The following is a 23,494-nucleotide window of genomic DNA, read 5'->3' as shown; positions in this document are numbered from 1 at the left end:
TAAAATGGACGGCCTGATTCTGTCACTAGTATTTTAAGTGAAATTGTCCATAACCATCGATTTTATAAACTAAAATTTAAATTTTGATATAGTTCTTGATGTCCAATCAAGCTAATTTTTTACGTGGACATGTAATTTTTCGGGTCCTACAAGATAAACGGTTTAGGTTACTGCAATGAATGCTCAGTAAGACTCACAATGGGTGACGGAAACCATGAGGTTTCCACCTCATTTGGAAAGAATTTAATCTAGGTTTCTACAAAACATGTTTGGAAACCAGAGGAAGAACATTATTGAGATCTTAACCAAGGGTATATTAGTCATCCAAATTCTCCCTAATGACTCTCACATGCCTAAAAGCATGGGCGCATGCTAAAAGGCTAAAAAGCGTATCAATAAAATATGGTAACGGCCGACGACACAGTAAAACGAGATCCTTGTTTCCTTGAGATCCTATATAGTAATTTATTACATCATTAATGTGATTTGTAAATACATACAGTAACCGTATATAAAACATAGTACTGGTTACATATCATATACTGTACAATACGTATGCATCTCATTTTCCATAAAAATAAAAGAAGACGAAATCTCAGAACTCTTTTACTTTCTTCGGTCATTTTTCAGCTTTGTGTTCCTTTTACAGTTTGTCACAGACACACCACCCATCTCTAGACAATAAGAAGTACAATAGGAGAGAGAGAGAGAGAGAGAGAGAGAGAGAGAGAGAGAGAGAGGAATGGGATGAAGATGGTAGATGGAGGGTCTGCTATCACAACTGATTAGGAGAACCCCATTTCCAGATTTTACTCTTTTTTGGTAAGTTCTTGATTTTTCTGTGATACCCATTTGCATAAAATTGTTTTTTCTTTGTCCTTCAAGTACTCCTCAAATCCTCTGTTCTAAGAAATTGGTGTACCTCTGTATCGGTGTATTTTGGGTTGTTGGATTGTGTGAGGTTTTTTTTTTTTGTGTTTTAAAGTTTTTATGCGATCTAAAGGCCGGAGATGCACTGGGTACAGAGGAACGAGGAATTTCGGTACAGAGAAATTGAACTCCAACAACTGGTAGCTTGATTTGATGTGCACATTTTGACTACTGAACTTATTTTGTTAGCTTAGTTTATACAGTAGTCATTTCAGAATCTGTGTTGATGCTTTGTTTGTTGTGGGTCATGTTGATTTGGCAGGTTTGATGCTGTGTTTTTCTGAGATTGAAGAGGTCAAGGTATGCATTCCAAGTACTTGTTGTAATGCTGCTCCCTTTTTATTTTTATTTTTAAAACCGTTTAAAATTCTTCTTAAAATTGTAAAACTGCACAAGACACGACTTTTCTTCAATCATCATGATTTACAATTGGTCAAGATCTGATTTTTATTGTTCTCTTCTCTTGGATCAGTGTTTATCTTATATACTGGTTTGGAGGTCTTTCAACTAGGAGCTGCATTTGCTACATAACTGTTGACTTGGGCTCCTTCGAGCACAATCATGTATGTATTTAGAATCTGTTCATCTCAGTTTCATTTAGCTGATGTATACCGCATATGGTCAATTTTTTTGGACAAGTATAGAGGCCACGTTTGGTTGACCGGAGTAAACCCTCCACCATTTTTGCATTCAAATGTCGAAAACAACCCAATCCCATGTTTAATCTGGCCAATCAAACGAGCCCGTGTTAAGAGCTAACATTTCCTTACTCTGTGTTTCTTTGATGATTTCAGTGGGCAGGTGAAAGGGGTATCAGATAGAGAGATCAAAAGCTTCTCTTTAACTTGTTGGATGGTAGGAAATACTGGAATTTGATACTGGCTGGATCCTTTACCTCGATTTTTGTTACTGGTATAAGACCACGCCGTTACAAGGTCAAAAACAGTTCTATTTTTGCTCATTGCTGGAGCCATGGCAACCGTGCTACAATCCGATTCCAGACGCTTGTATTCTTGGTGGTGGGACAGTCACATTAGCCCAAAGAATTCAAAATGGCTCCAAGAAAATCTTACAGGTGTTAATTTTGTCACTTACTTTTTGTTGGTCTCTGGTTTTTAAGGAAGATTGATTGCACTGACTATTTCCATTTGTTTCCCTTTCCTTTCTTTATATTGTTTATCATTGAAGAATCATGTAGTTATGGTCGTAGAAATTGGAAGCAAAGCTTCGGATCATTAATTAAAGCTCAAGAATGGAAATTCGTTGATGGTTATTTGGGTCTGCCATTGCTTTCTCTAGAATGGCAGTTATTTGTGTTGCATTAAGTAAAAGCTTAGTTTAGTGCAACATCATAACATTTTGCTTTTTGACAATAGCTGATCATTCCATTGAACAGTTTTAAGTGGTACTTACTATTCAGATCAGAAACTTTTATGGAAATAAAGAACCAGAGGAATTTTAGAACGGTAACGATATTTGTAGTGGTATAATGCTTTAACTGCCAGGAAGACCTGGGTTTCGAGCCTCTTGGGTGATGCTTGGGAATGACTAATGCTCATTAGTCCCATGCCACTGGCCTTTTGCCATCAGTTAGGCTATAGCTCCCGCCCTTTTGGTCACATTGTCAGGCCTGTATAGGCCCCTCTTGTTCGGCTTCTCGGCGAGTAGGGGCTCCTTTGGTCAGGCCCGTGGAGTGCTGCGATGCATTGGTTGCCTACTCATTTTCAACTAGCACAAAAGAGTATAATGCTTTGAACTTTGACTGGGCTTCATTTTTTCCTTTTTAGTTGCAAAATAATTGTAGAGGATATGTAGGAAGTTCATTTAAGTTCAAATATGTCTATCGTGAAGATAGATTGTATTACTTAAAAGGGCAAGGGATTTAGTGATGTATTATGCAGAGTAGCTCAGGATACTGTTTAGCCCAAGGCATAGACGTTAGTGTTATGATTAAAATATGTACGTCTTCGAGAAGTTACTTTTAAACTCCCTAGGTGGAACATGTCAAGCTTTAGCTTGTGATAAGGCAATAGGATTCCTGAGGGGCTTCCTTCTTTAATTCGTAATTTCCACTTTCCCTTCTGTTATGAGATCAGGATTTGTCTTGTTTGCAAGCTGAGCAAGAGCTCATGATGCAAGCGTAGTGCAAAGTTTAATTCATATTACATTTGGTCTTATTTAGTAATTTGTTTGTAGCATCCACCAACCATTTGAAGGCACCATGTTTAATTTTCTTAAACAAGGTAATCCTGAGAGAGTCAATTGTGAAAAATGAATTTAGTTCGTAACTTCGTATGAATATCTTGGTAAGCTATTGAGAAATATTCAGAAGCATACCCACAGTTTCCTTCCTAAACTGCCTCCTATGTTTTCCAATTTTTCTAGTGTGGATTTTGTGCTCTAGGTTCTCTCTTTCCAAAAGGTTCCCTTGCCTGATATTCTTGTTGGTCAGTCATTCCGGTCATGGTCCATTGACAATTGGCAATTGATTGTTTTATGGGTAATTTGTTCTAAAGATTATCTGTCAGTTGTTTGTAGTTGGAGGTCCTCAATGCTCTTGTTGAGAAAAGATGATTATTGAACATCTTGATTAATATCTTCCGAAGTCCAAGTTAGAGGCATCTCCAATCCTTAAACCTTTTTTTTCTACCCAGACTCAAAATTTGGGTAAAAACACTAAAACCACCCCATCTCCGGTGGCATACCCTTTTGCCTACCCTTTTTCAGTTTTATCCTTGTTCTCACCCACATGAGGGGAAACCCATATTCAAACCCTTTTCTTTCAACACCTCTTTTCACTTTGTTATTATTTACAAATGTGCCATTTCAAACCCAAATGCGGGGGAACTATGGAGGGAAAACAAAAAAAAAAAACCTATATTTGGGCCAAAAAAGGGTTTAGCATTGGAGAAGGCATACCCAAATGGAGTTTTGACTCAAATTTGGGTTTAAAAAATGGGTCAGGGGAGATGCTCTTAGGGCCACTTTGAAGGTATAAGAACTTGCAGCTTACAAAGATTAAGATTAGTAACATAGTAACAAAGCTAACAGAACATAGAAATACCCAAACTGGAATTCCCTTAGCTTATTTATTGATCAGTTTTCATGGACCACCTAGAGGTTGGTTCAATGGGTGAGTACTTGAAGTTTCTTGTTTATAAGCTCCCATAGCTGCTTGGTGGAGTTAAACATACTCTTTCGGGGTAGCTCTGCCTTTAAGTGTGAGGGGGGGTGCGGGTGGGTCCCTGCGGATGGCTATGTGGTGTTGAGAGCAATAATCCTTGGCAGATATGTGAAAGACCATCTGCATATCTATTTACTGCACCAATTTTTTGTGTGTGTGTCTGTGTGTGTGTGGAAAAAATATAGGAATGCATTAACTTAACGTTTTTCCCTTGATATCTTGTTTTTTGGTTGGGAGGGAGAGGCTGTATACTGTAGAATGGAACCTAATCTGAAATTGTAAGTTTTGATTGGAGTTGAACGGTGAGATGATTAGTTTAGATCAACAGAGTTTAGCTTCTCTGAATGAATCCATGAATTTGTAATATTCTATAACCCATAGAACAATCCTTTTTTACCATTTAGCTTTTATTCAAAGGCAATGTCTCTTTTAGAACATTACTTTTTGTTCTTTATTTTGCTGTTTGTACAAGTTTGTATAATTTTAATTTGATGCTTGGAAGATTAATCCCAACAATAGTACAGCATGTAGATATCACTCCGATGTGTGCTAATAAGGCCATACTTGAGATTTGATCCATCTATCAATAGTATTTACCAGTCACAAAAGCAACAATTCGTACATGTCGAATGCATTCCCTGTTTAGGCTATAAGCATATGCTTTGAAGCCTGTTTCAAAGGGTCGTTTAGAAGCAGTGTCTCTCGCACGTTTTTATGTGATGAGTATCTCTAGTACGTATATAACAATGAGGACCATGAAGAATAGCTATGTCCCATAACATTTCCTTTCCTGATAATAGTTTAATCTTTGATGGCCTGCTTCATGGCCTTTTTCGAGGCCACAATATTAACTCTCCTATGTGTACTTGGTTAAACAGATATGGACACCAAAGTGAAAGCAATGATCAAGCTCATTGAAGAAGATGCAGATTCCTTTGCAAGAAGGGCAGAAATGTACTACAAGAAACGGCCGGAGCTCATGAAACTGGTTGAGGAGTTCTACCGAGCGTACCGTGCCTTGGCAGAAAGATATGATCATGCTACAGGGGAGCTCCGCCATGCCCACCGAGCCATGGCACAAGCATTTCCAAACCAAGTCCCTCTTGTACTTCCAGATGATTCACCTTTGGGATATTCAGAGGATGAACGTGAGCCGCACACGCCTGAAATGCCACACCCACTTCGCTCATTGCTTGATTCAGACGATTTGGACAAGGCAGTGGGCCTTATTGCAAAGAATGGGGCTTTTTCAGGAGAATCCAACACTGTTATTGGGAAAAAGGGTTTGAAGCAACTGCACGAGATATTTGGGGGAGGACTTGAAAAAGAAGAGAAAGGAAAAAGTTCCAATGATGGAATTCAAAAGTTAAAGAAAGCACTTGATGATATGCACTCTGAAAAGGAGGCTGTCCTCCTTCAGTACAAACAGAGTGTGGAGAAGTTGTCGAATTTAGAAGGAGAACTCAATTGTGCACAAATGACTTCACGAGGGCTATGTGAAGAAGCGAGCAAAGCTGCAGTTGAAGTTCAATCACTTAAGGAAGCCCTCGTGAAATTAGAGGCTGAACGAGATACGGGTTTTGCTAAGCACAAGGAGTTTCTAGAAAGGATATCTAATTTGGAGAGTGTGGTTTCACAAGCTCAAAAGGATGCACTAGGACTCAATGAACGAGCAGTTAGAGCCGAAACCGAAGCCAAATGTCTTGAAAAAGAACTTTCTAGATCAGAGACTGCAAAAGACGCCGGTCTTCTCCAGTACAAACAGTGTCTTGAGAAAATATCCGATTTGGAGAGAAAACTCTCACTTGCACTTGAGGAAGCCAGACTGCTTTACGAGAGAGCTGAAAGAGCTGAAACTGAAGTAAGGGAACTGAAAAAGGCTCTTTCTGAAATAAATGAAGAGACAAAGGCTGCAGCTAGTCGGTATGAGGATTGCTTGGAGAAAATATTGAAGTTAGAGAGTGAACTCTCTTCTGCCCAAGAGGAAATTAGATGCCTTAATAATGTGGTTCTAATGGAGACGTCAAAACTCAAGAGTGCCGAAGAAAAATGTGTTCTTATCGAGACATCAAATCAATCTCTACGGTTAGAAGCGGATAATTTGGCAAAGAAGATTGCGATGAAGGACGAAGAACTTTCCAAGAAGCATGAGGTGTTGGATAAACTTCAGGCTTGTGTAGATAATGAGCACTTGCGTTTCGTTCAAGTGGAAGCCACTCTCCAAACACTGCAGAATTTGCACTCTCAATCTCAGGAGGAGCAGAAAGCTTTGGCCTTGGAGCTTAAAAATGTGCTTCAGATGTTGAAAGATTTGGAAATAACAAAGAATGGTCTGGAGGACGAAAATAGGGTCTTGAATGAACTGAATTCTTCTTCCGCCGTTTCAATGGATAATTTACAGGGTGAGATCCTCAGACTGGGGGAGATGAAGGAGAGACTTGAGGAAGAACTACGACTACAAATGGGTCAAACTAGTTCCCTCCAACAAGAGATTTACAATCTGAAAGAGGAAATCCAACTGTTGAACATTAGGTATGAGGATTTAATGGAGCAAGTGGAGTCAGTTGGTTTGAACCCAGAGTCCATTGGCTCATCAGTGAAAGATTTGCAAAATGAGAACTCAAAGCTGAGACAGGTTAGGGAGGACGACAGAGACGAGAAAGAAGCTCTTCTAAAGAAGTTGGATGGCATGAAGGAACTTCTAGACAAGAATTCCATTTGGGAGTGTTCAGTGACAAATTTAAATGGCGAGTTGAATGGGACGCGAGAGAAGGTCAAGGAATTGGACGAGTCTTGCCAATTGCTCAATGGAGAAAAATCTGCTCTTGTGGCTGAGAAAGCTGCCCTTTTGTCCCATTTGCAAATTATTATGGACAATATGCAGAAGCTCGTGGAGAAAAACACTCTTCTTGAGAATTCTCTATCTGGAGCAAATGTTGAACTTGAAGGTCTAAGGGCAAAGTCCAAGGGATTAGAAGAGCTATGCAATTTGCTGAATGATGACAAGTCCAATCTTCTCAAGGAAAGGGGAACTCTTGTTTTTCAGCTGGAGAATGTTGAGCGGAGACTTGAAAACCTGGAAAGGAGAATGGCAGAAATGGAACGAAAATATGTCGGCTTGGAAAAGGAGAAGGAATCCACGCTATCTCAAGTGGAGGAACTAAAGCTTTCTCTAGGTGTGGAAAAACAAGAACGGGTGAGTTTTGCTTTGGCGAGTGGTGCCCGACTGACTTGTCTGGAAAACTATGTTCAGCTCTTGCAGGAAGAAACAAGGTGGAGGAGGAAAGAATTCGAAGAAGAAGTTGATAAAGCTGTCAATGCCCAGTTTGAGATCTTCATCTTGCAAAAGTTCATAGAAGATATGGAACAAAAGAATTACTCTTTAAAAATTGAGTGTCAGAAACACATTGAGGCGTCCAAATTTGCAGAAACACTGATTTCAGAGTTGGAGAGTGAAAATCTTGAGCAGCAAGTGGAAGCAGAACTGTTGTTGGATGAAATTGAAAAGGTGAGGATGGGCATATGTAAAATGTTCAAGGCACTTGGAGTTGGTCTAGATGTTCTGCCTGACGATAGGATTGCAAATGAGCATATATTTGTGAACCATGCTATAGACAACATCAAGGATATGAAATGTGCAATCTTGGATCACGAGGACAATAAGCAGCAGTTGTTGGTTGAAAACTCGGTTCTTCTAACTCTGATTGGGCAACTGAGGTTAGAGGGTGTGGAAATTGCTTCACAGAAGAAAACCCTGGAGCAAGAATTGGAAATCATAATTGCGCAGCTTGTGATGGTGGAAAATGAGAAGCACAAACTTATAGAGATGAAGAGGCAGTTGAAATCAGATAACGCTCAATTGGTTGAAGAAAACAGGTGTTTGCTGAAAGATCTCTCAGAACTGGAGGAGGAGAACTTCCTGTTAGAAGAGGAAAACGATTCTATTATCCTCGAGGCACTAGAGCGCAATATCCTATCAACGGTTTTCAAGAGTTTTGGGTCTGAAAAGGCTGCGGAACTAAAACTACTTTGTGGAGTCAATGGTGATCTTGAAAAAGAGATTAGTCTATTGAGTGAGGAGTTGGAAATGAGAGAAACAGAAAACTTACTTCTCAAAGAATCGGGGGAAAAGTTAGAGAATGAGCTTCACGAGTTCAGAGAAGTGTATAGTCAATTGACGGAAGAAATTTCAACTGGAAACAATTTCTTGTGTCAGAAGGAGACGGAGCTTTTAGAAGCAATACCGAAGCTTAAAGCTACAGAGGAACTGAACTCAGAATTGTGCAAAACTGTGGACGCACTGAAGAGGCAGCACGAAAATTTGGAAATGCATATTGTCAAACTATCTGAAGAAAATATGCGTCAGAACAAAGACATTGAGTGCCTTCTTGAGGTCAATGGATACTTGGAGTCTGAACTTGGTATTTCACGTGCAGAATTAGAAGATCACAGAATCCAAGAAGAGAACTTGAGTTCAGAGCTACAAGAGATCAGCAACGAGTTTGAAATCTGGGAGTCCGAGGCTGCAACATTCTATTTTGATATTCAGGTCTCCAGTGTCCGTGAAATTCTGTTTGAGAATAAGGTCCATGAGCTCACAGGAGTGTGTGAATCTCTTGAAAATGAAAGTGCTTCTAAAACAGTAGAGATTGAAAAGATGAAAGAACGAGTTGGCTTCATGGAGACCGAAATTGGAGAGCTTAAGACCCAGTTGTTTGCATATGCTCCAGCCATCGAGTCTTTGAGAGATAACATAGCATCTCTTGAGGGCAATATCCTCTCTCCGCCAGATCTTGACTTGTCTGAAAATCTGGAAACTAAGGTAATATTTTTTCCTTATAAGTTTCAACCACAAATAGTATCTTAAATTATGAATGAACTTGGTAGAGATTCTCTTCTTGGCCTCAACATTCTTAAACTTTTCTTAGTGCAACTTGTGCACCTGTTAATTTTAGGTTCTAGACTTTCACTACTGAGTAGATAAAAGCTTAGTTGCAATTGAAACCCATGAAATTTTGATTTTCCATTGTCATTTGTACCATTATGAACTAGCTTATATATGTACTTAGTAACATAGCTTTTTCGAATAGTGATTATCTTTAATGTGTTTCAGTCAATGAAATGATTCCAATTTTGTGATTTTTTTGTTGATTGATTTGACCTGCACTGCTAAAATTATGGGAGTGAGATCACATTCCTGCATTTAACTTGTTTTCTTTGTATCGATTCAACAATTTATTGAAGAGGGATTTGGTAAAGTCTCCCTTTTTTCGGAATTTCCTTGTAACATGAAATTTCTGGCTTGATTATGTTATTTCCATATTTCCGTCTTTCCAAAAAGTGTTTCACTGAAACTTCAGCAATCTTGTACATATTTGCAGGATGTGTCATTGGCAGTTCATCTCCACGAGGAAATCTGTCAAGAACTGATGGAAGCTCATAAATCTATGATACCAAATGGAATCCCAGAACTGCAGAAGTTACAGACTAGGATCAAAGCATTCGAAAAGGTTCTAACAAAAGAGATGAAAGGGCTCTCCACACAGAAAACCCCAAACACCTCCTTCGAGCTAGAGTCTTCCGCGAAAGAGATTGAAGAGTTGAGTTCGGACCACAGCTTTGGTTCTGCGAAATACAAACAAAGGGAAGAGATGGACTTTGGAAATGAGCTAAATGGCAAACTCAAGTTGCTAAAAACAAGACCTGAGGTTTCTGAGGTTACTAGTAGGATTCTGATGAAAGATATCCCACTTGATCACGGTTCAAATGGTTCAATATTTGGACTAAGTAGGAGAAGTCGACGTAGGACTGATGACCAAATGCTCGAGTTATGGGAAACTGCCGAGGCCAAAACATTGAAATCATCACACAAGAAGAAAAAGTCTGTGGGCCATCAATTTGATGATGTGGAGCAAAAGAGGGAGCATCATCCCTCTTCAGAGTTAGAAATGGATAAGGAATTGGGTGTGGATAAATTAGCGGTACCCCCGAGTTTTAACGAGCCAAATCAGGTGCGGAACAAGAGGAAGCTTTTGGAGAGACTTGATTCAGATGCCCAGAAGCTGAACACCCTTCAGATCACAGTGGACGAACTGAGGAGGAAATTGGAAACAAGCAAGAAGAAGAAGAAAAAGGCCAAGAGTGTCGATTTTGAGACAGTAAAGGAACAGTTGGAAGAAGTTGAGGAAATGATCGTACAGCTGGCGGAGGTCAACAGCCAACTGACAAGGAAAATCGAAGTGGGTCCGTTGCAGATGGACGGTAAGGCTCTTTCACCTGAGATGGAGGCAGCGGGGAATTTTCAAAGGAAGAGAGTGTCAGAACAGGCGCGGAAAGGGTCTGAGAAAATCGGACGGTTGCAGTTGGAGGTTCAGAAAATCCAGTATGTGTTGCTGAAGCTAGACGATGAAAAGAAAAGCAAAGGGAAGCTCCGATTAGCCAGGAGTGGAACGAACATTATACTGAAGAACTTCATTTACAATGCAGGAAAGGGTAGCCCAAGACAGAAAAAGGGTTCTCTTTGCGGGTGTTTTAAACATTCAAGTCCTGGTGACGGTAACAGTATTAATGTGTTCCATTAACTCAGCTACATGTAATCGGTAAAACTCTGTGAAATGTTCCTTGTACTATGTTAAAAAGGGATCATTTCTTGAACCTGTTGGTAGAAAACTGTTGATGTTTTAGTCTAGTTGAAGTGTATGACTTAGATGTAATCTAATCTAAATAAGCTGCCCCATAAGCTTCTTTTGTTTCTGTTCAAGTATCTGTCATTCGCTACTTGGATGAGCTTGATGTGGTACAAAAAAATTTTGTTGTCCAGCCATCTATGTTGCATGGATCAACCTCAGCGTACGATACCCGTGTCCGACACATTTAGTTGGCCATACAACTGGTTAAATCAAATATACCATAAATGTACTTGTTAAATCAAATATACCATAAACTACGCATGGAACCCATATGTTGTGTACGAAATGTCCCAAGACACTTTTAAACACTACTTATCCAAGAAAAATATGACGCATGCTAAAAATTGATGAGAAGAATTTTGCATGTTCTGTTTTCTTGGGATGGAAATTGGATGAAGTGGACACTTAAAACTCGTATTCGCACCCGATGTCAATATGTGAGTCCATACAACATAACCAATCATGGATGAATTGCTCTCTCTATCATCCGATGAGGTTTCGAAGTATAGTAAAGGTCTTTGCATTGATTCAAACGGATTGAAAGAAACTCCATAGTCCATAGTCAGCCAGCCATTAACTCAGCTAAAGTATCACTTGGGTTTGTGGATTGTTTTCCGGTGAAAGAAACTCCACTGTCGGCCAGCCATGTTGATTTTTCTAGCTAATTGATTTGCAGGGTGGCAATGTCTTAAAAGTCTAAACAAACATTCACCTTTTCAAACTATATATCTGCTTAATAGGTGATTTCACCTTCTTGATGTTTTGTCCATGAATTTGCTGTAGTTGTCCCCAGGTGAAGCAGCATTGAAGAACATTACAAATCAATCAATTGGTGTTATAGGTGTTTATTTTATTGCTTCTGAAGTTGCGGACGTGAGTTTCAGATCATTTACTTGGCCAATGCAGCCAAGTGATGCGCAATCCCATGTACAATTAGCAGGCCATATTGGCCAAAGAATTAATGAATTGCTCAAATGCCTGAATGTGGCAATACCTATTACAAGTTTTAAAAGTCTGGCTCAGAGCCGTTCTCACATTCCATACACAATTTTGATGCGTGGAAAACTCGGATCATCAAGTTCTTGGGCACCGGAAAAGCTTTTGTCTTCAAAAATTTGTTCTTGATGGGTACTTCCAGTGAAGTCTGTATACTCAACAATGTGGAGCAATTATCATCATGTCCCACGCCATGCCCGGTGGAACCACAGAAATTGAGCTCGGTAGTTTGATGAGGTGGATAAGTTCTAGTTGGAACCGCCAGAAATGGATGGTGGCAATCCTTCCAAGCACAGGAACTGTCTAAACTAGAACCCCAAACCCAAAAGAACATCCAGCAGTAAATAACCAAGTTTCTCAATTGATATCAATGAAGTTTTTCCATTTGTAAAAAAAAAAAAAAAATGCTATGAACATACATTGGCCGTTTTATAACTCGGTATTAGACATGGAAATTCTCAACTTGCTCAAAACCAGATACCCAATCCCAGTAAACTTTTCCGAATTGATTGGAATGATCTTTTCTGAACAGGATCTTCAGCAGAAAATTTTGAACACAACCGATGTACCATGTCATCACGCTGATGTGGTGCAACAAACCAATCAGAATAATCGATTGGAATCTTAATCTGGAGCAACTGTTGCACTAGAACAGTCGCCTCCCCCAAAATCCCTCCCCCACCAGATGACCGACCCTCAATTATCCTTTTCCCATCTGCAATGTGACTTCTCCCATAAATGGCGGCAATGTCAAGCATGCGAACACCGATATGAGATGTCACTGGATTGCTTCTGCGTTCATATGAGAAAACATGCTTGCACCCGTGGATTTCAGAGAGATGGAGAGAGAGACTGAGTGGATTTGGGGCAACAGAGAAGAGAAGGTTCTGAGCGGTGACTTGGGGGCAAAGCCATTGTGATTGCTACCCTTGCCCAATGTTTAGATTCCAACATGTGAATCTCATTGGTTTGTTACATGTATTTCAGTTGAAATAAACACAGCACTGGTTTGTTACATGTATTTCAGTTGAAATCAACACAGCACGGCACGACAATAGAGCTAGTTCTTTGAAGTTATACATCATGTACTTCCTTGAAAGTGAATAAAGAGATGATCCTAAGCAAACAAAACAAAATCCTTCAAGAGAAACAGAACCAAACTGCAAGGAGCATTCTTAATCTAGAGGCGCAGAACTGGAACATGATGAAACCACCAAGCAAGAAATCATTTCAGGGTTTTACAACACCCTCGGCCTTGTCATCATCAAGATCCTTCGTTGTGTTGATCTTTGAGACCATCAGACTGAAAACTAATCGGTCAAAACGCAAACAAGGGGACATGCGTTTCAGCTTCTTGTGATTTTAATGGGATGCAGTAAGGAACAAAAGGCGACCACACAACAAAAAAAGGATGGAATTCAAAATGTGGATTTCATTCCAGATGTGCATGATGAAACCAAAAACAACACCAGAAACTGTTTGGTACTTCATCCTCTGCAATGCCAAAACTTCACTTCTTGTCTATTAAATTAAAACCAAAAACATTGATAAATTTAATTGTCTCATTCAAAAGACCTTAATCAACACTCTCGAATGAAAATAACAAAAGCAATTTCCTAAACCCTCATTTAGGCTCCGACAACCTCGGTGGCTGCCTCAACGGGCTCCTCAGCAGGCCTTTCCATTTTCACTCCAACATCCTCTGTGGAATAGTCACCATGGACCTACATCACCATAAAAGCAATGAAAATAAAATCATTTGCTCGATTTTGTGTAAATGTTGGAGGTAGTGCATGACAAGCAAAAAGCTTACCTCCATCAACTTTCCAAGATCAAACTTGGGAGCTTTCAAGATCTTGACTTTGCGAATGAACACATTCTGCAGTGGGTAGATGCTTGAAGTTGCCTTCTCAATCTCCCTGCCAATTGATTCAGGAATGAACTTCAGGACCAACTCCTTTAGGTCACAAGTTTGTGCCTGGTTTACCATGATCTCTCTCATCTTACGGCGAATCTGACAAGAGGACGCAACAAGAGAATGATATTTATGAAATTAATAAATAAACCAACAAACTCAAACAATTCATCTCAATCGCGACAAAACCCTGAGCATCTCTCCAATGGTAAAATTGCATAAAACTCAAAACTGAAAGAGAATACAATCCAAACAGAAAATACAGTTTATCAGGACATGGATTGTATCAGTTTATCAGCACATGTCCCCAATAAATGAGTTAAATGCCAGAAAGGCGGCAAAACAACGACTCATTATACAAGTGTAGAAGTAAAATTGAGAGAATTGCAGAAAATTCTACCTGTTTTATCTGGCTCGATTGTGCATAACAGGTTCTCTTCTGCTGGTTTGTCCGCTTCTTAGTAAATCCAATGCAGAACATCCTTAAAGTGTAGCTGTCAGTCGTTTTCACATCCACATGGGCCTCAATCAATGTTTGCCACTTGCGTACCAGAGACCTAAGCTTGTCTGTTGTAAAATCCATTCCCTAAGATTGCCAAAACAGTTATTAGTATATAATTATTACCAGCACAAAACAGGTTACAAACAGTTAGCTTTAATTCATACCCAAAAATTGGTAAGAACATTCTTCCCTTGAACATCCTCAGCCCTAAGTCTGATCTTCCTGTAGGCATGGTCCTCATCACCCTGAAGGTCGGCCAAGGAGACCTCAAAAACACGATGTTTGAGTCCTTCTGACGCAATCTGCACGTGGACATAGACACAAACACAATTATAAGCTGGTATACTATACGGTAATTCAAACATCAAATACTAGGTGTCTTGGAAGTTGGGAAACCCTTCAAAAAACAAGGGTATAGGAAAATCCATTAAACAACATATGAAGACTAATCATCCCTCTCTACTTCATCAATCAATCAACTCTCTCATTTTAACCTTGATGTTGCTAAATAGTGGCTAGCTCATTGCGATAGAAATGGTAGGTATAAGATCCTGATATAAGCTGATTAACTAGATTGTGGTCTTGCAAGATGTAGGCCTCATGAGGTAACCAGAAAGGCTCCAGTTTCTAAGTTTCGCTATGAGACACACATCTGTGTAGCATACTATATGCACTAGGGTATAAAACAATGTACAGGTTGTCATGGCACTCAATTGCTTTCAACAACTACAAGCCGATTAAGTACCTTGACTTGAATAACAAAAAAACAGTTCTAAACTATGAAATGTATGCTCAATTTTAACTGCAACTCACCTAATAACTAGATAGGAATAAAATTCATAATGGACCTAGCCTATGACAAAAAATAATATGGTACCACAATACTTGGATCCCATACCAACAGGTATCCAAGATATTTAAAATTACTTTGAACTATGGATCTCCTGTTTACCCATAAACAAGAAGTTGACATGCGGAAGCCTCAGAAATCTATGTAGAAAACAGTTACAAAATGAAACAACTCAGAACGACCATAAAGAAAAACACATCACAAGGCACCTAAGGAGATGGTGAATTAAGCATTTTCCAATTTATCTTTCCAATCCAGAGAGCAAGGAGATGAAAACAAAGCTCTGTTCATTCAAGGTAAAAAGCTTTATGTGGGAAAACCTTTGAATGCCCGTGACAGAAGAGAAAAACTAGTTTTGCCATCCACTTATCAGCTTTCCTAGAATCTGGAAAATCTTTACTCTAGTGCATCAATTATTTTTTCTATTTAATTGACAGTCCATTAAAAAGCTGGTCTCCGACAAGATAAGCGAAATGGAAGCTAGAAGACAAATAACAAGAAATGCTTTCAACCAAATTAACAACTTGCACATAATTAAACCGCAAACAAGGCAGAAAGGCATATAACTTGTAACACAAATCTAAGAGCTAAATACAACACGAGACGCACAAACAACCAAGTAGAAACATTTACATCACCTAATTCATTCCGCTACACAATCTAAACCAGAACTAGATCGCAGCATTACCTTAGTACCCTGAGTTCTCGTGACTAGGGTTTTCCCGACATTTTTGACAGTGAAGAGAGACGGAGCCTTGATATCGTACCAATCCTTCTTCGCGAACGGATCGGCACTACACATGCCAAAAAATCACACACACAATTAGAGAATGAATATTACATCAGTGCACTTCCTACAAGTGAATCAGCATATCCATCGTATAACGTCTACACAATAGTTGGAACAAAAACAAACTTAATTGTTACTCCCTCAGTCCAAAAATGTTTGTCCGGCAAAACAAGGTCTTAAAAATAACATAACTTTTGCAAGAAAAATTTACCGCATTATCTTTAAGTCATTGTTTTGTGGACTTGACAAACACTTTGGGGCGGAAGGAGTAATTCTGATGAGGCAAATAAACGAAGGCATCTATATCTTCACGGGGCAATCAATCATCTAAATCGTAACGAAATAACGAAAAACCTTTTGCTCAGTTATATCCATTTTCTACGAGATGATGGAAATGAAATTCATTCTACCGCATTCCTAGTCATGGCACGTAGACGTAAACAAATACATACAAAAGATTTCATGATTCTTATACTTACGCTTTCTTCTTTCCACCCTTCTTACCCTTGGAAATCCTCTTGTTCTTCCTGTTACGTGAAAAAAAAAAATTGACAGATCAGTCCATGGGAAAACAGCACATACAGATGTACAAATGTATATATGTAGAGAGAGAGAGTACCCGACGGCCATGTTTGGGAGGGGGGAGAGGCTGCGGAGGTAGCTTTAGTGAGGGGGAAACAACGGAGCTCGACGACGGCGAAAATGTGTTTTAATCCTGAAAACCCTAGTCTTCGACTGTTGGTTTATATAGGGGAGGCCCAAAAGAGAAGGAACGACAGTAGCATGTGTGGGCTTCTGGGCTTTCTTTTGAAGCTATTCTATTGGGCTTTCGTTCAAATTCCCATGGAGAAGTCCAAGTTTTTGCTTGGAACACTTTGTTGGGCTTTTTGTACAAATTTCAATAGAGAAAGTCCAGGTTTTTTGTGGGAAAATGACGGCCCAGGACGTGTTTTGATAATTAATACCTGCCAAGGACAAGCTAAGAACATTTATTAATGCTGAAAATATCTTTGACGGGTATTAATTATCAAAACACGTCATTAGCTGTCATTTTCCCTTTTTTTGTTGGGGTTGTGTTCTTCGGGCCTTCATTGGGTTTTGTTGACACCTCATTTTGCCCCACGACTCTCAATTCGATTTCAGAGCAACACTGCGCGACGCCGCCTTCATCGTATTTATCTACGCGTCGCAATAAGAATTTAATGGGGACCACACTTCTTTGCTTTCTCTCTCCTCTCATCACTGTCAATGGACGCACTCACTTATATTTATTCTCAACTCTTTATGCCATTGAGTACACCCTTAGGAGTATTTCTTTACTAGAAATAGATTTTTGATTATGAACTATTGTGGACCTCAATATGTTAAGATTAGTAATCCCACAAATGAATAACCAAAATCTGATATGACAATGTTTGGTTATGCCATTGGGTACACCCATAGGAGTTTTGTTTCCTCGTAAGGTCTCAAGTTCGAAATCATTCAGGTGCTTTCAACTCCTTTAGGGCTACTGAAGGTTTGTCCGGTCGTTAATTTTAGACCTTGAAATTAGTTGAGTGTGCGCAATCTGGCCCGAACACCTGATCATTATGAAAGGAAAAACTATATCTATGAAGTAGTTGTAGTATAGATAGGGTATCACATGATGATATTGTTGGTCCATAGAATGCTATACCCTTGGAACTCCTCGATCTATGGAGGGGTCAAACCACAAAAGGTGTCAGGTGTAACTCATATTTGATGTTACCTCCATCCTTTCCAACGAATATTTCCCAAAAATTCAATGTCCATATTATTTGTGTTTTCTCAATGATTTTAATCTTTTTGGTCTTTGCAAATCCCAAAAAAAAAAAAAAAAAAACAAGGAAGAAGAAGATTGGCGGCCATGACTGTGGCCTGTCGCAAGTGAGCGAACAATTAAGCATATGATTTGTTGAGAAAAGGTATTTTTGATTCAATTTAATTATCATATTTTAATTTGGTCGAAAGAGAAACGCCAGTTACGGCGAATTCATTTAGGATTTAAAAGTAGAATCAGTCTTCTACAAGTTTCAGAAATCTTAGTATACGCAGTTCATTATAACCTGGTGGTTGAACTAACTGATCAGGATTAATTGTGAGAAAGTTTAGTACTAGCTAGTAAGAGAGTTAGAGCCTAACATATCTATCCTGTTAATAATAGTTTAACGAGTCCCAAGGGTTAGTCCGGTTGGTTGATAAGTTTACTCCTTACATAATTGACCAGTGTTCGATTCTCGAGGTCAAACTCAAGAAAGTACTAATTACTAAATTTTGTAGTCTCGGTGTAGATGCATATATGGTCTGCCTTTGACCCGACTAGGAAGGGAATTAGTTGACCGGACCAGAAAATGGATTAGTTAAGTTGTACGTAAGTTGGCCAGAACACCTCTATCTTGCTGATTGGGGAAAAAAAAAAAGTTTTCATTGCTGGGAAAGCATTTCTTTTTTCATTCTCATATACAAACTTTAAAATATCAACAAAGCTGGGTGGCTTAGGTAATTAAGCGATGTGGAATAAGTTTCACACTCTTTTTTATGTAGGACAAGATTGGAGAGTTTCTATATTTTATTTCTATTGCATTAGAATAAGATTTTTACAAAGAATATTTTCGTTTATGTTATAATTATTAACTTTCTGTATTTGGTTTGATTTTGATTTTTAACTTTATTAGGATTCTTGGTCTACAAAAATTAGGAATTTATTTAAATTAATTAGGAATTATCTTTTCTTTTAATGCCACTAATTTTGGCATAATTTAAGATTATTTTTTTCAATAGAATTTTTAGGGTTAAGGCATCATAAAAGGGGCATGTAAACTACATTATGAGTTTAGCTTTTATCTTTTACTTCAATAATATTTTCCTTGACGCGGCGAAATTTACGTATGAGAGAATAGTTAGCAGCTTTTGCACAAGTTTTCTACAAGTTTCAGAAAGAGAAACGTGAGTTATAGAGAATTCATTTAGGATTTAAATAAAATCAGTCTTCTACAAGTTTCAGAAATCTTAGTACGCATGCCAGTTCATTATAACCTGGTGGTTGAACTAACTGAGGATTGTGAGAAAGTTTAGTGGAGTAGTATTTATAACTGCGTCTCTGCGAGCGTTGGTGCCTAACGTCTATCCTGTTAATAATAGATTAAAGAGCCCCGAGGGTTAGTCCGGTTGGTTGATGAGATTGTTTGCCACACAATTGATCAGTGTTTGAATATTTCCGAGGTCAGACTTCAACAAAGTAATTTTTTATGAATTTTCTAGTCTCAGCGTAGATGGTTTGTCTTTGACCGAACTAGCATGGAGATTAGTTGAGTTGCACGTAAGCTGACCGAACATCCCTTACCGTCGAAAAAAAAAGTTAGTACGTAGATTAAAGGAAAAGAGAATGGAACTATGTGCATGATTTGTGGTCGACCCAGGCAACTGGCATTTCCTCCCAGAAAGCAAAGCTATATATTATACAATGAAAGTTTAATACACCTGATATAAATTTCTACATCATCAAATGATGGCTCTATCAGTCATCGATCAGATTGTGAATCTCTTTTTCGTGTGATAACAAAATACAACTGTCAAAATATGTCTGTTCCACTTTTTCATGTGGATTGATTACGAAATGAGATAGTTGACCTGGGCAAAGACTCCACCATGTAAGGTGTATTCACCGAAGTCGACTTAAGGGTGTTCGGACAAATAAATCATTTCGACTTATTTTTTGTTTTTATTCAATTTTTTTTCGTATTACTTGGCTTATTGTAATTTTTTTTGGGATTATTGCATCCTCACGCCAAGAGGAATCTAAAAGGTAAAAAAATTTGACCGAAATCCAATTTTTTTGAAATAAAGACAAAAAAAAATCAATAAGCCAATTTTTTCGTTTTTATTCAAAAAAAATTTGATTTCGGTCAAAAATTTTAACTTTTTAGATTTCTCTTGTCGTGAGGATGCAATAATCCCCAAAAAAATGACAATATGCCAAGTAATACGAAAAAAATTTGAATAAGGACAAAAAATAAGCCACTGTGACTTATTTGTCCGAACGGGCAGCTCTGGTACCATAATGGATTTTTTTGGAGGGTTTCATTAATCTTAAATCAATTTACAATAGATGAAGTAACTTCTAGATTACATTAACTAAATTTGGGTGGCTAAGGTGATTGATGTTATATAAAGCCTAACACAAACAATGGCTTGCAGCAATAAACAGTTCAATACGAACAGAGTTTAGTACCAAAAAAGTTCTCCATAAAACGAATTTCGTGGTCCAAATTTTTCAAAATGCTCGGTGCTCTCGTTTTTCAATTTTTGCTCTAGAGAATTTTAATAGTTTGGGAATTGGGATGATCAGTTTTATTGACGGTTTCAAGCTCGCAGTCATACACGCGCACATTAATTACGTGACTTAAATCTAAACCACATAATTCACTTTATGAACTGAACACACTAATAAATCTGAACCACACAGAGAATGGTACCCATGTATATGCATCTACTTCAACGATAGACCTATCTTCTTCATATGGCTAGCATTTATTTGCGATGTGAAAAGAAAAAAAAAACACATGAAAAAAGTGAAAAATGAACTTTGCATTCAGTACCCGTGACTCAAAAAAAACATGAAAAATGAGACAAACTAAAAAACCCCTCACAAAATCATTATTCCTTAACACAACCCAAAGAATGCCAGATCGAAGGTCATTGCGAACGTAACAGAAGTTGCAGCCAAGCTATAGAAATCCAGAAAAAAAAAAACCCCCCTCTCCAAATGTAAGTTATTAATTCTAACCTCCTTTGTCAATGCAAACAAAATCAAAAATACAAAAGTAAGACGGATTTTTCATTTGGTCAAGTACTTATTCATAGGTAGTGATAAGGTGGCGGCGGCGGCAAAGGAGGGGTTTGGCATGGTGGCGGCGGCGGCAAAGGAGGAGTTTGGCATGGTTGTGGCGGCGGAGATGGCGGAGGAGGTGATGGGGGCGGGGGCGGGGGAGGGGGAGGGGGAGGGGGAGGGGGCGGGGGCGGAGGCGGAGGCGGAGGAGGAGGAGGAGGGCTTCTAGGCGAACACCCAAAAGCACTGCAATCCACCGGCTGAGAGTAAGCAGCCTTGCACTCGGCCGGGGACCGCTGTTCCGGCCTTCCGGGAATGCAATTTTCCCGGTCATCTTTCGCCGGCAGCTTAAGACAAACAGCCGGTTCACCGCAAAAGTAATTGTAAGAGTAGGTGAAGTTCTCCAACTTGGGCAAAGTACATATGCTCGCCGGAATCTCGCCGGTAAGTTTATTATGCGCCACATTCAGCTGCTCCAAGCTCCTCATCCCTCCCATCGACTCCGGCAACGTCCCCACAAACATATTATCGCTCACGTCGAACACCGTCGCTTCCTTCAGCAACCCTATCTCCGTCGGCAAACAACCGTTCAACCCCACATTCAAGAGAATGATCTCGTTCAGGGTTCCCCCCATGTTCCCTATGCTCGATGGCAAGCACCCATTGACTTGGTTGTTCGCCAGAACAACCACAGACACCGGGGAGTTACCGAAGTTCTCCGGTAACGTTGACTTGAAGTCGTTGTTGTTCACGAACAACGCATCGAGTCTCAAGTCAAAAAGTCTCGATGGGATTTCCCCTTCGAACTTGTTGAAACGGATATCGAGAAATTTAAGGGACGGGATGTTGAGTACAACGTACGGGAACGTCCCGGAAAAGAGGTTGTTACTGACGTCAAGTTCGTGAAGCAAACAGAGTTTTGAAAAACTCTTGGGTAAGGTGCCGCAGAAGAAGTTGGAATTGATGTGGAAGAGAGCGAGGTCCGTCAGGAGGCCGAGCTCCTCCGGTAACTCACCAGAGATCCCGGCATGGTTGAGGTCGATCCCCGCGACTGTGATGACCTGGGGGTCGTCCGGGGCGGGGGCGCAGTAGACTCCGGTGTAGTTACAAACGTTTGGACCGTACCAATTCGAAGTAAAGCCATTAGGGTCCGAGGTGATGGCATGTTTCCATGCTTGGAGGGCAAAGTAGGCCTTTTGGAGCCTAGGGTTTGAGAGGGGTGTGGTAGAGAAGGAAGCTTGGTTAGAGAGAGAAGAGAAGAAGATTAGGAGAGAGAGAGATCCCCATAGGGGTGTGTTGAGATGTGGGTTGATCTTCATTTTGGAGATGGATATTCCATGAATGATGATGAATTTAGTTTGTTCTTTGTCTTTGTTGATTGGAAATGGGGGTTTGAATTGTATATAAATGGAGTGTCGAGATCACTTTTGAGGAAGGTTGGATAGTGCTATCAGTATTTTATAGAATAATAAAGTATTCTTTAATTAAAATAAACTAACAAATTTGACCATTTCTTACTAATATCCTCATGTGTTTAATTCTAACAATATTTAATTTGATGTATTTGAAATGCATATAAAGTTCATTTTTTTGACCTGAGGTCTGAGAGGAAGGTAACACTGAAAGTTCATTTATTGAAATTTTATTTTATTTCTTTAATTTATGTTAGTATTTTTCTTAATTTTCATGGGAATTAATGCACGCACATGGTAGGTCGGGCTATGTTTGATGATGATTTAGTTTATTTAAAAAGTTAGATGGAAATTAGACGCATGAGATCACCAAAAACACGGTTCTAAGTTTGTGGGTTACAGATTGCAGGCATTATTAAAGAGAATTAATTGAGCTATGGAAAACAGAAAATATGTTTGGACAGCATGCAATTTGACTAATGTTATGGGCTTTTGGGGGGCCTAATTAATATACAGATAGAGAAAGTGACTGAAATTAATAACGTGATAGAGTATTGGTTTGGGAAATATATATGGATGTGGGGTAGTCACGTTTTCTCTCATTAATTATGCCCATTAGACAAGAGAATTCACACCGCGCGGTTTGGTATTTCTCATGCCAAACCACAGTTTTGGTTGAAACAATAATTGGAGTTTAATTCTCTAATTCAAAAAAACCGGGGGTAATACGGTAAGAGAGAAACTTATTCACGGAGGAGCTCTGTGAATAAGTTAAAAACGGAACCCGCGCGAGATCTCGATCACGTATCCGTCTGTTTCGACAATCAATGGTCAAGATTAATTTTAACTCTTCTCCGAAAAAGTTTGTTTAAAATCTGAACCGTTCAAAACACTTTTGGACGTACACGATTGATAACCTCCGTAAAACATTATCCACGTACGTACGGAGCTCCGTGAAATGAGTTTTTCTCTTATTGTAATCTACTCTTGTCTCTTCAGGTTAATTAATTTATTGTATAATAGCCACCAGCTCATATATTGTAGCAATTAATCTATAATAGCCACCAGCTCGTATATAACGCCAGTTCAACAAGCCAATGACTTAAGGACTTGTGTAGGTTAAACATGCATGTTTATGTTTTACCCAGTATTCTAGCTAGCTTGTCTTGCATGCATTGACAAATTAAGTAAATATTAGTAATCGAGGAAGGCTTGAGGACCAAATTTTCATGCTTTTAACCATTTTGTATATATTTGATCAATGAAGATCTCCATCAAGCTAGCATGCATCAGGATCTTCCCAAAAACTTTTATTAAACTCAAGTTAATTGGGTTAGTTACGCGCACCAGCTCAACTAATTTATGAGACCAATTCGATCA

General features: G+C 39.1%; 3 protein-coding genes across 8 annotated transcripts; 1 reads left to right on the top strand and 2 right to left on the bottom strand.

Annotated features, from left to right (window-relative positions):
• Positions 1–608: 608 nt before the first annotated feature.
• LOC131324260 (protein NETWORKED 1A-like) lies at positions 609–10,874 on the top strand. Of its 6 annotated transcripts, none has more exons than XM_058356148.1 (6): positions 609–822; positions 1,193–1,230; positions 1,403–1,493; positions 1,725–2,005; positions 4,993–8,936; positions 9,496–10,874. In XM_058356148.1, the coding sequence occupies exons 4-6, from the start codon at positions 1,903–1,905 to the stop codon at positions 10,693–10,695; spliced, it is 5,247 nt and encodes a 1,748-aa protein (XP_058212131.1). In that variant the 5' UTR covers positions 609–822; positions 1,193–1,230; positions 1,403–1,493; positions 1,725–1,902; the 3' UTR covers positions 10,696–10,874. The 6 variants fall into 6 exon arrangements, with proteins under 6 accessions (XP_058212131.1, XP_058212132.1, XP_058212133.1 ...); XM_058356150.1 differs by having other exon boundaries at positions 663–822; positions 1,732–2,005; XM_058356151.1 differs by having other exon boundaries at positions 816–1,070.
• Positions 10,875–13,211: 2,337 nt separating this feature from the next.
• LOC131324263 (small ribosomal subunit protein eS1) lies at positions 13,212–16,617 on the bottom strand. The gene is made up of 7 exons (XM_058356157.1): positions 16,476–16,617; positions 16,336–16,383; positions 15,755–15,860; positions 14,381–14,518; positions 14,115–14,300; positions 13,613–13,813; positions 13,212–13,523 (listed from the first exon to the last, which is right to left on the bottom strand). Exons 1-7 carry the CDS (start codon positions 16,484–16,486, stop codon positions 13,428–13,430), a joined length of 786 nt encoding a protein of 261 aa, XP_058212140.1. The 5' UTR covers positions 16,487–16,617; the 3' UTR covers positions 13,212–13,427.
• Positions 16,618–20,449: 3,832 nt separating this feature from the next.
• Positions 20,450–22,146, bottom strand: LOC131324259 (leucine-rich repeat extensin-like protein 6). The gene has a single exon (XM_058356147.1). It carries the CDS (start codon positions 22,019–22,021, stop codon positions 20,732–20,734), a length of 1,290 nt encoding a protein of 429 aa, XP_058212130.1. The 5' UTR covers positions 22,022–22,146; the 3' UTR covers positions 20,450–20,731.
• Positions 22,147–23,494: the final 1,348 nt, after the last annotated feature.

Source organism: Rhododendron vialii, chromosome 4a, assembly GCF_030253575.1.
Source record: "Rhododendron vialii isolate Sample 1 chromosome 4a, ASM3025357v1".
NCBI classification, from domain to species: Eukaryota; Viridiplantae; Streptophyta; class Magnoliopsida; order Ericales; family Ericaceae; genus Rhododendron; species Rhododendron vialii.
This window is presented reverse-complemented; position numbering and strand designations above follow the sequence as displayed.